The following is a 13,239-nucleotide window of genomic DNA, read 5'->3' as shown; positions in this document are numbered from 1 at the left end:
TTGAGACAAAAGATGAAATAACTTATTCAAAGTCACAGAACTATTTACATATTCATGGGGGAAAATAAGAATTCATCAAATCTTAAATTATTATCTCCATGTGGTGATATTAAGGTGATCCATATGTTCTTTACAGTTTTGTGCATTTTTCAACTTTCCATAATGCATGTGTTATTTTGGTAATCAGGAAAAGCAAGAAATATTGTTAGTTTCATTAATCATAAAAATACATATCAGGATATAACTCTAAGTCAGTTTATTAACATATAGCTCACAAATATGTATGTACTTTACCCTCGCATTTAGTATTATGGTGACTCATGCTCTTAGCAAAGATAAGAGACTAAATTGCTGTGAACAGGGTTGATGAACAGATCATGCAAACAATGAGACGCCAACTCAATCTCAGAATGATGGTCTTGGCTGGGAATCCCCTGTGCCCCTTCTCTGAGCTTGAATTTTAAATTTGCCTGAAGTTAGAGTTGCTGCCTATCATAGACAGAAATGGTTACGGGATTCCTGGTAGAGATTTCAAGATTCTTCTCTCATTTCATTCTGTGTTTCCTGGGCTACTCCAGCCTGAGGACAAAGTGTTTCCTGAACTCAATGAGGTCTAAGCCTTCCTAGAAGTGATCAGGTCCCCTCATGTTAATAACAAAGCACTTGTCTTTCTCAACCCTCGTTTCTTCTTGTCTTTGTGTCCTGTAGGTGCAGATATCCACAGCTTCAGCACTCCTATATCCTCTGCCTTTGGATTGGGAAGTTTAGTAGATGAAATACAGAGATACCAGAAGCCTGTAGTGGCAGCTATCCAAGGCGTGGCTTTAGGAGGGGGACTGGAGCTGGCCTTGGGCTGTCACTATAGGATTGCCCATGCAGAGGTAAGAGCTGAGGCTCCTGTGGAGGTTGGTGTGGGGCTTTTCTTTAGGGCAAGCACTAACTGTAGACATGAGCATTGGAGGCGGGCTTTCTGAATGGTTAGCTCGCTGGTTAACAAATCCTGGGAATCTCCAGCACGGGTACTGAGCTGTCCTGTAGGGGTCCAGCAATTGTTCAGATGTTGAAATACTTGCATTCTGGTTGGTAAATAGCCACCCTTCTGAGCCTCTGACTGTCTCTTTGCTTCCCTTAACCTTCACCCTGGGACCTACCAGGGAAGCTATGGGTAATTCCATTCTGTTATACTTTCTATTGGTCTTTTTCCTCAGTAATATTTTTTTATGTTGGTTCCAGGGATTGAACTCAGGGACACTCAACCACTGAGCCACATCTCCAACCCTATTTTGTATTTTATTTAGAGACACAGTCTCACTGAGTTGCTTAGGGCCTCGCTTTTTGCTGAAGCTGGCTTTGTACTCTGGATCCTCCTGCCTTAGCCTCCAGAGCCACTGGGATTATAGGCTGTTGTGACCAGCATGACCAAACTCTTGAGTTTGTCGAGTGTAGAAGGGGGGTTGGAAAATAAAGACTCACAGACACAGATCTTGAAGATTAAGCTGGAATCAGGTGGAGCTCTGCTCTCTGATGGAGATGCAGATCTAAAGAGTTATGCCAGCAATCTTTTTTTATATATGTCTCATTATCAGGTTAAAGACTATGCAACCATTATTCTTTGTATTCAGGAAAGTTACAGCAACTAGGACATCCTATGTAGCTTTTTGTAGTTGTAGTCCATAGTTGCAAACTGTAATGTTAGGAGTTTCGTGTAGCTCTCAAGAAAGTCCATTGTTTTAATGTTACCGTAAGGCAGGCAGGAACTAGAGAAGCAGAGCTGGTGAAACATTGTGGTTGTCTAGCATAAGAGTTCCTTCCTTACCGGGAGCTGTGTGCCTGAGATCAAGGCCAGAGCTGATAGGGCTCTTGCACAGAGCCTCCTCATGCAGGGCATTGCTATAGCAGCTAGGCATCCTGTGCCCTTGCACAGAAACATTCCCATGCACCCGGCATGCCACAGCCTTGAAGTCATCAGAGGCCCCCAATCTCAGTCACTGCTCCCCCTATCCACTGTCACCTCTATCCACAATAAGCTCTGCTTCCCTATGTAATTTTGTTCCTTGTAGTTATTCCCTGCTTTGGCATCTTTTTATTTTTTTTAAAAACCAATGTTTGGAATTTTGCTGTACTTGGTTTATACTCTATTTTTATACTTACATTCTGTTTATCCCATCACTAAATATGCTTAATTCTGCCATTTCTTTCAATCGGACAGTTTGACCTACATTTACATTCAGCATCTTTACTGATAAGGAAGCACTGACTTCTGCCACTCTGCTCTTTGTTTTGTGTTTTATGTCTTTGTTCCATAGTTCCTCCACAAGGTCTTTCTTTTATGAAAAAATTGGTATTTCTAGTGTGATCTGTTAACTCCCTTCTGGTTTCTTTTCCTATGTATTTTTGAGTTGTTATTATTTTGTGTGTGTGTGTGTGTGTGTGATGGTATTACTGGTGATTACAATTGACATTTTAATTTATAATAGTCTAGCTCAGATTCAGACCTCCTTAATTTTGATAGAATACAAAAAAATGCTTTCCTTTATGTGGATATTGTCACAAATCATCTCTACACATCAGATCCATCAATATAGATTTATCCTTATTCCTTTTTGTAGTGATCTTTTCAATGATATCAGAAAGGAGGAATTATAAATTACAAAATGCACTAGTACTATCTTTTATACCTACCTACATAGTTCTCCTTTATTAGTATTCTTCATTTCTTTCTGTTAATTCAGATTACTCCCTAGTGTCTTTTCATTTTAGCTTGAAGGATTTCTTGTAGGACAGATCTAGCAGTAAGTTCAGTTTTTGTTTATCTGGAATGTGTTAATTTTTTTCTCATTTTTAAAGGATAGTTTTGCTGGCTATTTAATTCTTAGTTTGGCAGTTTTTTCTTTCAGTACTTTGAATGTAATTCCTGCCTCTGTCCTCAATGGTGCCTGATGTTGTTCATATTATAACATTATTTTAAAAGGCTACATAATTTTCCACCATATAAATTCATAGATTGAGCATCCCTAACCCAAAAACCAAAAGACTCCAAAATCCAAATTTTTTTAAGTACAGACATTATTCCACAAAGTGGGAAATTCCACACCTGATCTCCTGTGACAGGTGAACATCAAAAGGCAGGCACACTCAAATACTGCATAAAGTTACCTTCCAGCAATATGTATCAGGTATGTGTGAAACAAAGATGTTTAGCCTTGGCTTCCATCCACAAGATATCTCATTGTGTATATTCAGATATTGCAAAATCTGAAACCTGAGAACGCTTCTAATCCCAGGCATTTCAGATAAAGGATGTGCAACCTGTACTATAATTTATTCCATAGAGCATTCAAATAAGATTATGAAGACACAGGCATATTGTAAGTGCTCCTTTTCTGTGTTCCTCTCTCCATGGCCTTCTGTAGAGTGGGGGGAGATCTCAGTGACTAGTGGTAAGCCAGGAAGTTGGGATGAGCAGTTCCTGTGTGTAGTGATCCACTACCAGGAGAACCTCCTGAAAGAGGCTCAAATATGCAAGGTATTTTGGAGCTGTTGGCATAACAATCCCCGTACATGGCAGCTTCCTCCCACCCTTGTAACCCTAAATGATAACAGAACTTTGACCACTTTTAAATGGCCAGGAAAGGCAGTATGGTAAGGACTCAAACTCACCCTCTGGTCTAAAATGATATTACTGCCAGGCCTGTATGTGTGCACGCACATGCACTTGGTTGAGATGTAATTCACCTACCATACAATTCACCTGTTGGAAGCATACAGCCCAGTAGTGTAGGGGCATATTCACAGAGTTGTGCAATCATTACCATATTTTGGGTGTGATGAAATATTTTAGAACTGGATCAGTTCTCTTTCAATGCTAGGCAGTCACTAATTTGCTTTCTGTATCAATTGATTTGCCTGTTCTTGATATTTGATATAAATGGATTCATACAATATGTGGTCTTTCACTTAACTTAATGCCTTCATGGTTCATTCATATTGTAGCATGAATCAGTTCATTATTCCTCTATGGTGTTGAATAATATCCCACTGTATGGCAATACCTCATTTTGTTTATCCATTCATCAACTGGTGGACATTTGGGTTGTTTCTACTTTCTTGGCATAAGACAATTTTGTGGCCAGGTGCTTACATGGCTCTCGGGTTTATGATAACTCTGTGTTAACCTTTGAGGAATTGCCCAATTGTTTTCCAAAGTGATGGCACCACTTTGGATATCCACCATCAATATATGAGTGTTCGGTCTTCTCCACTTCTTCTCCAACACTTGTTATTGTCTGCCTTTTTTCTGGTATTCATTCTAGTGGGTGTGACATTGTATTTCATTGTGGTTTAGATTTGTATCCCCCTGATGGCTAATGATATTAAAAATCTATTCTTGTCCTTATCTCTTCTTTGGAGAAATGTCTGTTCAGATCCTTTGTTCATTTTTAATTGTGTTTTTTACTTTTTTACTATTGCGTTGTAAAAATTCTTCGTATATTCTAGATACAAGTCCTTTATCACTGTCTATAATTTGTCAATATGATCACCCCATTCTGTTGGTTCTTCTTTCAGTTTTTTATGCTGGTTTTTGCAAGTTTCCAGAAAACTGTACCTTGAGGTTATTGTTTTGTGGTTTGAGACAGGTCATAATTGACTCAGAGAAGAAATGTGTGAGAAATCTAGGAAGCATGAAGTTGAAAACCCAGAACAATTCTGCTTGTGCTGTTAATTAAAGGAGAGGTTATACACTAATTTGCCCTGAATCCAATGAAACAGTGTTTTTGAGGGTATAGGAAATCTTAAATCTGAATGTATTATCTCATTGTTGGCCTTTATACCTTCAATCTGATAGGCTCACGTTGGCTTTCCAGAAGTCACACTAGGAATTCTTCCTGGTGCAAGAGGAACCCAGCTTCTTCCCAGACTCATTGGAATTCCTGCTTCACTTGACTTAATTACCTCAGGTCAGTGTAAACCTTGCCGGTAACTGTCTAGACCAATGTGAGGAACTGGACTAGTGAAAAATCCTGACTTGACTACTTTTCCTACCACATACCCTTAAGGGGATGTTTTAAATTTTTTGTCTCTAAATGGTCTCATCTGTAAATTGGAAACAGTATCTTCCTTGAGGCTTTCTCAAATGTGACCATGAAGCCTTTATGTGCAATCTCATTAATTATGAGATCTTGGGTCAGTTGCTTTACCTCTCTGTTCTTTAGTTTTCTCACCTATGTGGATAATAATAGTACCTGCCATATGGTGATGTGGTTGAAGACTGGTAGGTTAATACACATCATTTGCTTAGAACCCTCTTAGACATGGTAAGAACTCCATAAGGAAAGTGTACACAAGTGTTCATCAAATTTAGGGTTGTATTATAGTTTAAGTGACTGTTTATAGACACTGTGTTCATAGAGGAAACATTGTATTCAGATCTGGTTTAGAAATTTTAATATCAACTAGAGTTAAAACCAGAATTTTCAGGATGAATTTTCAAGTTTTAGTTTACAAATGACTGAATTATTCATTTCCCAAGTTTTAAGATATTAGCTACAAATGGAAATTTTTCTTCTCAGTGGAGAATGTGAACAATGTAACACTAAACCCTTGATTTGTCAAATGGTTATGTTTGTAACATTACAGAGATTTTTCAATTGAGGAAGCATTGGAGAAAAGAACATATACATCTATTTACAACAAGATGGTGATATTAGGTCAGTCACTTTACCTTCTGTTCCTTAGTGAAGATCAGATAGTTCAATAAATTTAATGTGCTCAGAACCCTCCATGTAGAAGAACTCCGCAAGTGTTTGCTATATATTCTGATTCTCATGTCTGACTTTTACTGAATACAACTAGGATAAGTATCTTGGTGTTTGACTATAGTAAAAGGAGCAAATTTTTAAATTTTTGTAAATATAGTTATTTTGTTAAAAAATTTTTTATAGGCTGGGCACAGTGGTGCACACCTGTAATTCCAGTGACTCTGGAGGCTGAGGCAGGAGGATCACAAGTTCAAAGCCAGTCTCAGCAAAAGTGAGGCTTTGCTAAGCAACTCAGTGAGACCCTGTCTCTAAATCAAATACAAAATAGGGCTTGGGATGTGGCTCAGTGATTGAGTACCCCTGAGTTCAATATCCTCAGTGCCAAAAGAAAAAAAAATTTTTTTTTACATATAATGAGTTTATCATTATTTTAAAAATTATTTTATATAGAAAAATTTAAAAATTCTCAGTTGTCATTTCAAATACAGTAGATATTGATAGATATAACCCATATAAACAAGAATTTTTTGTAATCCTTCATAAGTTTAAGAGTGTGAAGTGCCATAAGACCTAGATATTTGAGAATTGCTACTAGAAATATGTAGGTTGTTTTTTGCTTGTTCGTTGGTTGGTTTTGATTTGGTTTTTTCCTGTAATACTAGGAATTCCACCCAGGGCCTTTTCCATACTAGGCAAACAATCTACTCCTTTAATACACCCCCAGCCCCTTTGTAAATTTTATTTTGAGACAGTGGTACTAGAGACCAATACAAGTGAAAATTGGTCCAAGGGATAGAAAACACAGACAAAGCTTTAATGGACCTTTTTCTCAAGGAGAGGGGAGTCAGCTCTGGTAGAGATCCCACTCACTCTCTGAACAGATGAAAGAGCTAGTTTTATTTGTGTGTAGGAGTGGGTTAGACTTTAGAAACTTAATTGGCTTTAGGTACATTACAAAGGTGTTTTTCTTTTTCTGTATGAGCACTTCGCCTCGAGGGAGGTGCGGTCAGTTGGGCAGTGTGGAGCCAGATGTTAGAATCTCTCCCATTGATGCTGCATCCTGTATGTCATCCTTGTCCTGTGATAAGATGAGCTGCTTGACTGTTAAGAGGATGCATGGAGGGAGGGGTAGAAGAAACCAAAATCATGGGGGTGATAGGTTTAAGGCCCAGGGAATTTGTCATTAGCCCTTTGCAGCAATCCCCAAATAATTTCACTCTCCTGTCTAGTTTATCCTTGCAGATGTTAAGACAAAGGCATCCTGGCTTTAGGGATGCACCTGGTTTTTGAGGTCAGTAAGACTATTGGAGTGAGAGATAGGGATGAACACATAGCACACTTTTTAGTGCAGAACAGGCTATGAATTCAAGGTTGGAAAGCAAGAAAAAGCACATGGCATACATTTATAGCTGACAGGCTATGAGTTATGTCCAGGACTGCATTTGTCCTTTTTCAGGGGGCCTCACTGTCTCAACAGGGTCTCCCTAGGTTGCCCAGGCTGACCTCGAACTTGTAATCCTCCTGCTTCAGCTCCCCAAGTAGCTGAGATTACAGGCATGTGTCACTGTGCCCCGAAAAATCTATGTTTTGTCGCAAAAACTATAATACAAAACTGTGGATGTGTTAGAAAACAATATCATTCTATATGCATTAAAAATTACTTTGTTTTTTTCTTTTGTGGTACTGAGGATTGAACTCAGGGGAATGCTAGGCAAACACTCTGCTACTGAGCTACATCCACAGCCCAGACTTTATTTAAAATGATGGGGGCAGCTTATTTTCCCCAGAAACAGCAAGATCTGGCCCTGCCAAGGGCATCAGACTTTTCAGCACTTTGCCAGTATTTACTATTTACCTCCAATCCCCTCAAGAAAATGATTTGGCTCCCCTGAAATTAATTAATTAATTAATTAATTGAAATAAAATGAGGTGCGTGTGGGTATTATAAGTCCTACAAAATATTAAAGGGAGAGTTAGGAAAACTGAAAGCATTAAATTGATTTTTAAAATTAACTTAAAAATTGCTTTAATTTATAATGCTATAAGTACATTTTAAAGAATGTGAGCTATTTAAAGTGTCTGGTTGAGAATTCTTGCCTTGGGATCTCCTGACATTGACCTACACAGGGCTTTTCTTAATGCCTGTTGGACAGGGGTTGTCACCTACACTGAGGGCAGCCCAAGAAAAAAACAAGTTTAAAGCACAGCCCGAGGATATGATTTGCACGTGCAGAGCCATGTCTTAGGTCCTTAGTTCTTTGAAGCAGAGTAAGTGTTGGAACCTGACTGACACTGGAAGAACAGCAGTGGTATTCCTTCTTTTTTGTGAAATCCAAGCCAGAAGAAACCATTACAGATGAAGAGCATTTCATTCCGTCTGTGGGTGACTCACATTCCCCTGCTTTGTTGTCCCAGAGAGTCCTTTAGTAGCCAGGTTTCCATCTTCCATTTCCATCCCCTCGGTGCCCTTAACCTGGTTAGGCTGATTGACTCACCCATGTTACTTTACACATGGAACCCTGGACCCCTGACACCACTGCAGGAGAGGGTCTGGAAGCCTGATTTCAAGGGCACTCCCAGTAAAGTGTCCCAATACTGCTTTTCCAGCAGGACCCCTGGAAAATCACCGAATTATCTGTGTGGTCAAGGAAACCCATTTGTACTTCTCTAAAGCACTCATCAGAACCAGGAATGGAGGTTTTGGTTGCAGAGTTGGCATCTGCCAACACTGTAAGGGCAGGGAAGACATGGGAATTATTGCCACCAAGACTGATTTGATGATTGCTTTTGTAAAGTCAGAATTGTGAAAGCAAGTGCCTTGTCATTGTCTCCTTCCTTCTGACCCTGTGCTTAAGCCACAACCCCTTCTTCAAACTATGCACAATGGCTTATGGATTATAGCTGGTGAGGAACTGCCAGGACAGTTCTTTGTGATGCAAACCCTGATCAACTTCTGTAACTCCCTAGAGGTGACCTTCCATACCAAGGCTGCCAGGACCACCCTGAACACAGGAGGTTGCCAATTCTTGGTAGATGTTTATATCCTGGGAAGACAGCCTCCTCTACTAGAAAGAACAAGGCTCTCACTTTAACCTCGTGTTCATTGATTTGTTTTATTTTGTTTTGTTGTAGGAAGACACATTTTGGCGGGTGAAGCACTCAAGCTGGGTATTCTGGATGAAGTTGTGAACTCAGACCCAGTAGAAGCAGCAATCAAATTTGCCCAGAGAATTTTAGGTAAGAAGATAATGATGATAATTGTATAAGATTGGAAACAAGCTAAATGTCTATTTTATCCAGGTACTCCTTAAATACTACATGGGACACCCATATGACAGAAGGTGATAGAACTTAAAAATGAATATACTGACGGGGCACAGTGGTGCATGCCTGTAATCCCAGCCACTCGGGAGGCTGAGGCAGGAGGATCTCTAGTTCAAAGCCAGCCTCAGCAACTTAGCAAGGTCCGAAGCAACTCAGTGAGACCTTGTCTCTAAATAAAATACATAAAAGGACTGGATATGTGGCTCAGTGGTTGAGAGCCCCGGGTTCAATCCCTGGAACCAAAAAAAGAAAAAGGAAAAAAAAAAAAAAATGAATGGACTGATATCGCCTGAACTCTATGATATATTGCAATATTTAGTAAAAAAAAAAAAAAAAAAAAAAAAACCACTATTTTTGGTTTGCTAATGTTTAGTTTGTCATAAAAAAGAGGTGATGGGATAGAATGTATTTTGGGGAGAATGGGTAAAATAGACTGTTGGTCTGTGTGCAAGATGTATCTGTAAGGATTCACTAGAAATGGTGTGGTTGCCTCTTAGAATGGTGATGTCAGTCAGCCAAAGCAGTTTAATAGAGACTTTTTTTTTCTTTACAGTTTACCCTTTTGTACCTTTGGAGTTTTTTGTTTTGTTTTGTTTTGTTTTTAATCATGAGTGCTTTTCCAGTGAAAAAAGAGACTTAAAGTTGAAATGGAGGAGCATACACACACTTCAGCCAGTAGAAGACACACTGTAACTTCCCACAGCAATACCTGGGCCTCTGGAGCCCCTGCCTCTGAAGAGCAGCTTCCTCGGGGCTTCTCGCCTTATGCGCTCAGGAAGTTTGAGAGTTCCTTTGCAGTCTGTAGAGGCTGTCAGCTCTAAATGCAGTTGCAGTGGGGTTCCTAAATCGTTCTTTGCACTGGGGCTCAAGGAAGACTAGGTCTACATTCACACCTAGTCTCATTTGTAAAGCCCTTAGTTTCAATCATGACTTCTTTTCCTTAATTGATTTCCCAAGATTCTGAATTAGGAGTTATGTTACTTCAAGAAATAGATGAGGATCGTGGTCTAGTACTCTCGCACAATGGTCAGGTTTTAATTTCTACTCATTTCAGTTTTAAATTAATTTTCATTAATTTTAAAAAACAATAAAGCATAACATGATGTTCAATCTCAGCAGCTTTGCGTAGTTCCTCCTCTTGGAGACATCCAAACACCCAGGCGGCATCTGCTATAAGAGTTGATCATTCAATTAACAGTTCTCATGTTGGACAATGATATACAACTATTTTAAGTTTTAATCATAGAGAGTAGAAGAGATGTGTAAAATTGCCTTTGATACAAAAATGCTTAAAATATAAATTTACATGATTTACATGGCACAGTGGTATAGCAGTGCATCATGTGGGCAAAGCCCTGGTTCGTTCCTCAGTCCTGCAAAAAAAAAAAAGTATCTTTACCCATATCTATGTGTAAATTTACATATATATTATAGTTTTAACTACATAGAGTATGTAATAATACAAGAATGGAAAGGAAACAAAAACAACAACAAAAAAACAATGTTTTGCCACCAGATTTCTTAAAGCCGTTTTTGCTTCTATTAGGATTTTTTTCTAGCATACAGTGTGTTAATCTTCCCAAATATTTCTATATTGTTTTTCTCTACTTTTTGTTTGCTGTTTGTTTAGTTTCACCTATTTAATCATTTTGTGGCTCTTAATTGACTTCTCTTGTGATTCTAGAATCAAGCTGTTTTCTGGACCAACACACCTCAGAAGGCCCCCTTAGCTTCACTGAGAGGTACAATTTCCACACAGTAAATTCATCTAAGTCGAGTGTAGAGTGGTGAGTGTTGTGACCGTGCACAATTGTGTACCCAGTGCCACACAAAGGTGCAACCTTGTTGCCCCAAGAAAGTATCCTCAAGCCACTTTCTTTTTTTGGGGGAATTGGGGTATGAGGATTGAACTCAGGGCACTCAGCCACTAAGCCACATCCCCAGCCCTATTTTGTATTTTATTTAGAGACAGGGTCTCACTGAGTTGCTTAGAACCTCACTTTTGCTGAGGCTGGCTTTGAACTTGTGATCCTCCTGCCTCAGCCTCCCCAGTTGCTGGAATTACAGGTGTGCACCACCACACCCAGCTTAAGCCACTTTCTGGTAGGTCCCCCTGTCTTTCCCTTGGCTATAGGCAGCCACTGACCTGCCTGCTGTCACTGTAGTGTTGTCTTTTAGAATTTCATATAGATGGAATCCTGCATACAGTATGGTGTCTTCTGTGTCTGACTTCTTTCACTTAGTGTAATGTTCTTAGATTCATTGTGTTGTTGCATATATTAATATTTAGTTAGTTTTTATTACTGAAGTACATTCCATAAAAGGGGCAAACCCCATTTTCTATATCTGTTTATGAGTTATGGACATTAAGTTGATTCTACTCTAGACCACTACCCATTTATAATAGATATTCTTTATCTTAGGTAAATACCTGAGAATGGGATAGCTGGGTTGTAAAGTAACTGTGGTTAGCTCTCACATGCTTTTTAAACCTCATAAATGGAAAAAAAAATAGTGATTCAAAAATCACAAATTTTTCCATGAAAATTAGGAAAAACTGAAAACAAAGGGATTTAATAAGATCTTCTTGCACTGCTTGTAACACATCCTATCTAGCAGTCAATAGGCCACTGATGTATTGAGGCATAAAAGTATTAATAGTTTTTTACTTAGTGTTTACATTCATGTAATTTGTGTAGAGAAATAATCACAGAACTATAAAAAAATTCTTTATCATTGAAAAACAATGAAATATCTCAAATATCTAATTTTAGGGGAATAATTACTTAAAAGATGATAGCTCTCAACAAGACAATTCCCTTTGGCCATTAAAACTTGTGTCTCTGAAGAAAATTGAAGAACCTGAAAAAATGTTTACAAAGAGCATTGAGAAGAAAATAACCCAATATGAAATTTCACAAATGTCTGTATGTTCACATACCTATTTGTCTGAGGAAACAGTATCATGAACTATAATAGATTTTTGTCAGAGTTTATATTGGGATGATAGGTAATAAAAATCTTTAATTAAAGAAAAATATTTCTCTGTCCCTATTATCCAAGTCATTAATTAACCCAAAGGAGAAAAGGGGGCCAAGCCAGCATAGAAGGGGTGCCGAGTGATAGAGAAATGGGCTCAGGACTAGACATCAGAAGAAATGTGGACCACAACAAATTTCTTTGAGGGGCTTTATTTTTTCATCCATAAAAGGAAAAGTTTCCACAAAACTAATTGTTTTCAAACCATATTCAGGTACCACAAAGACTGGGTGGTTGGGTTCTCTTTGGTGTAGTCCTTTGTACAGTCTGAGCAGCTTCGCCCTGTCTGATTTTGAGTTTAGTGACTAGAATCCCAAGAAATTCTCTGGGACATTTACTGTTTATTTTTTTTAATGAGTACCAGTGTTTGAAATCCTGTGACCGCTTGGTGCTGCTTTATCATAGATAAATGTTAGAGATATAAGGTAGAGAAATAGGACTGATCAAAAAAGGACTGACTCAGAATCTTATCTCTGCTTGCCTCTTAGGATCTCACAAAATGCAGAGTTTAGCTGTGTTATTTATTTTGCTCCTTTCATGTTCAGTGGAGATTGTGTGCTTGAACTTTCTTTTTATGCTTCCCTTTTTTGTTGTTGTTGTTTGCTTTTAAATATAGTATTAAGTAGGATTGTTTGGTAAAACAAAATCGATGAATTGACTTGATGGAGAGGAACCACAAAAATCTAATGCATTAGTTATTAAATATATGTGCATTTATCATAAATAAAAGTATGCATACATGGAGATTTATACTTCCATAATGCTGGTGCAATTGCCTTGATGTGGAACAATGGATCCTTAACTTTCCTGTGTATCAGAACCTCTGGGATGGCTTAAAACACAGATTGCAGGGTTTCACTCATTGCTTTCTGATTCAATATATGGAGGGCGGGGACAAAGAATTTGTGTCTATCAAGTGCATAGGTGATGTTAGTGCTATGTTCTGGAGACCACCACTTGAGAACCATTGAGTAGGGATCACGAAGGTAAGAATGGAGAAAACATGTTCTGGGGTCTATTTTTCCACATGGCATGCAAGCACTGCCTGTGGTCTTAAAGATATCAGCAAGTCAGTTATGAAAACACGGTTAAAAAGCCAGATGACTCCTGTGGCATG

The 13,239-nt window shown here is 38.6% G+C and overlaps 1 protein-coding gene across 1 annotated transcript in view; it reads left to right on the top strand.

Moving 5' to 3' along the window:
- Ehhadh (enoyl-CoA hydratase and 3-hydroxyacyl CoA dehydrogenase) overlaps positions 1–13,239 on the top strand; it is a 35,422-nt gene that overhangs the window by 13,851 nt on the left and 8,332 nt on the right. Inside the window, exons 3-5 of the mRNA XM_047562992.1 lie at positions 709–881; positions 4,847–4,958; positions 8,892–8,996. Coding sequence (XP_047418948.1) covers positions 709–881; positions 4,847–4,958; positions 8,892–8,996 — 390 coding nt within the window. The remainder of the gene's footprint in view (positions 1–708; positions 882–4,846; positions 4,959–8,891; positions 8,997–13,239) is intronic.

This window comes from Sciurus carolinensis, chromosome 9, assembly GCF_902686445.1.
Source record: "Sciurus carolinensis chromosome 9, mSciCar1.2, whole genome shotgun sequence".
Classification (NCBI taxonomy): domain Eukaryota; kingdom Metazoa; phylum Chordata; class Mammalia; order Rodentia; family Sciuridae; genus Sciurus; species Sciurus carolinensis.
The sequence above is the reverse complement of the archived record's forward strand: the minus strand, read 5'-3'. Positions and strand labels throughout refer to the sequence as shown.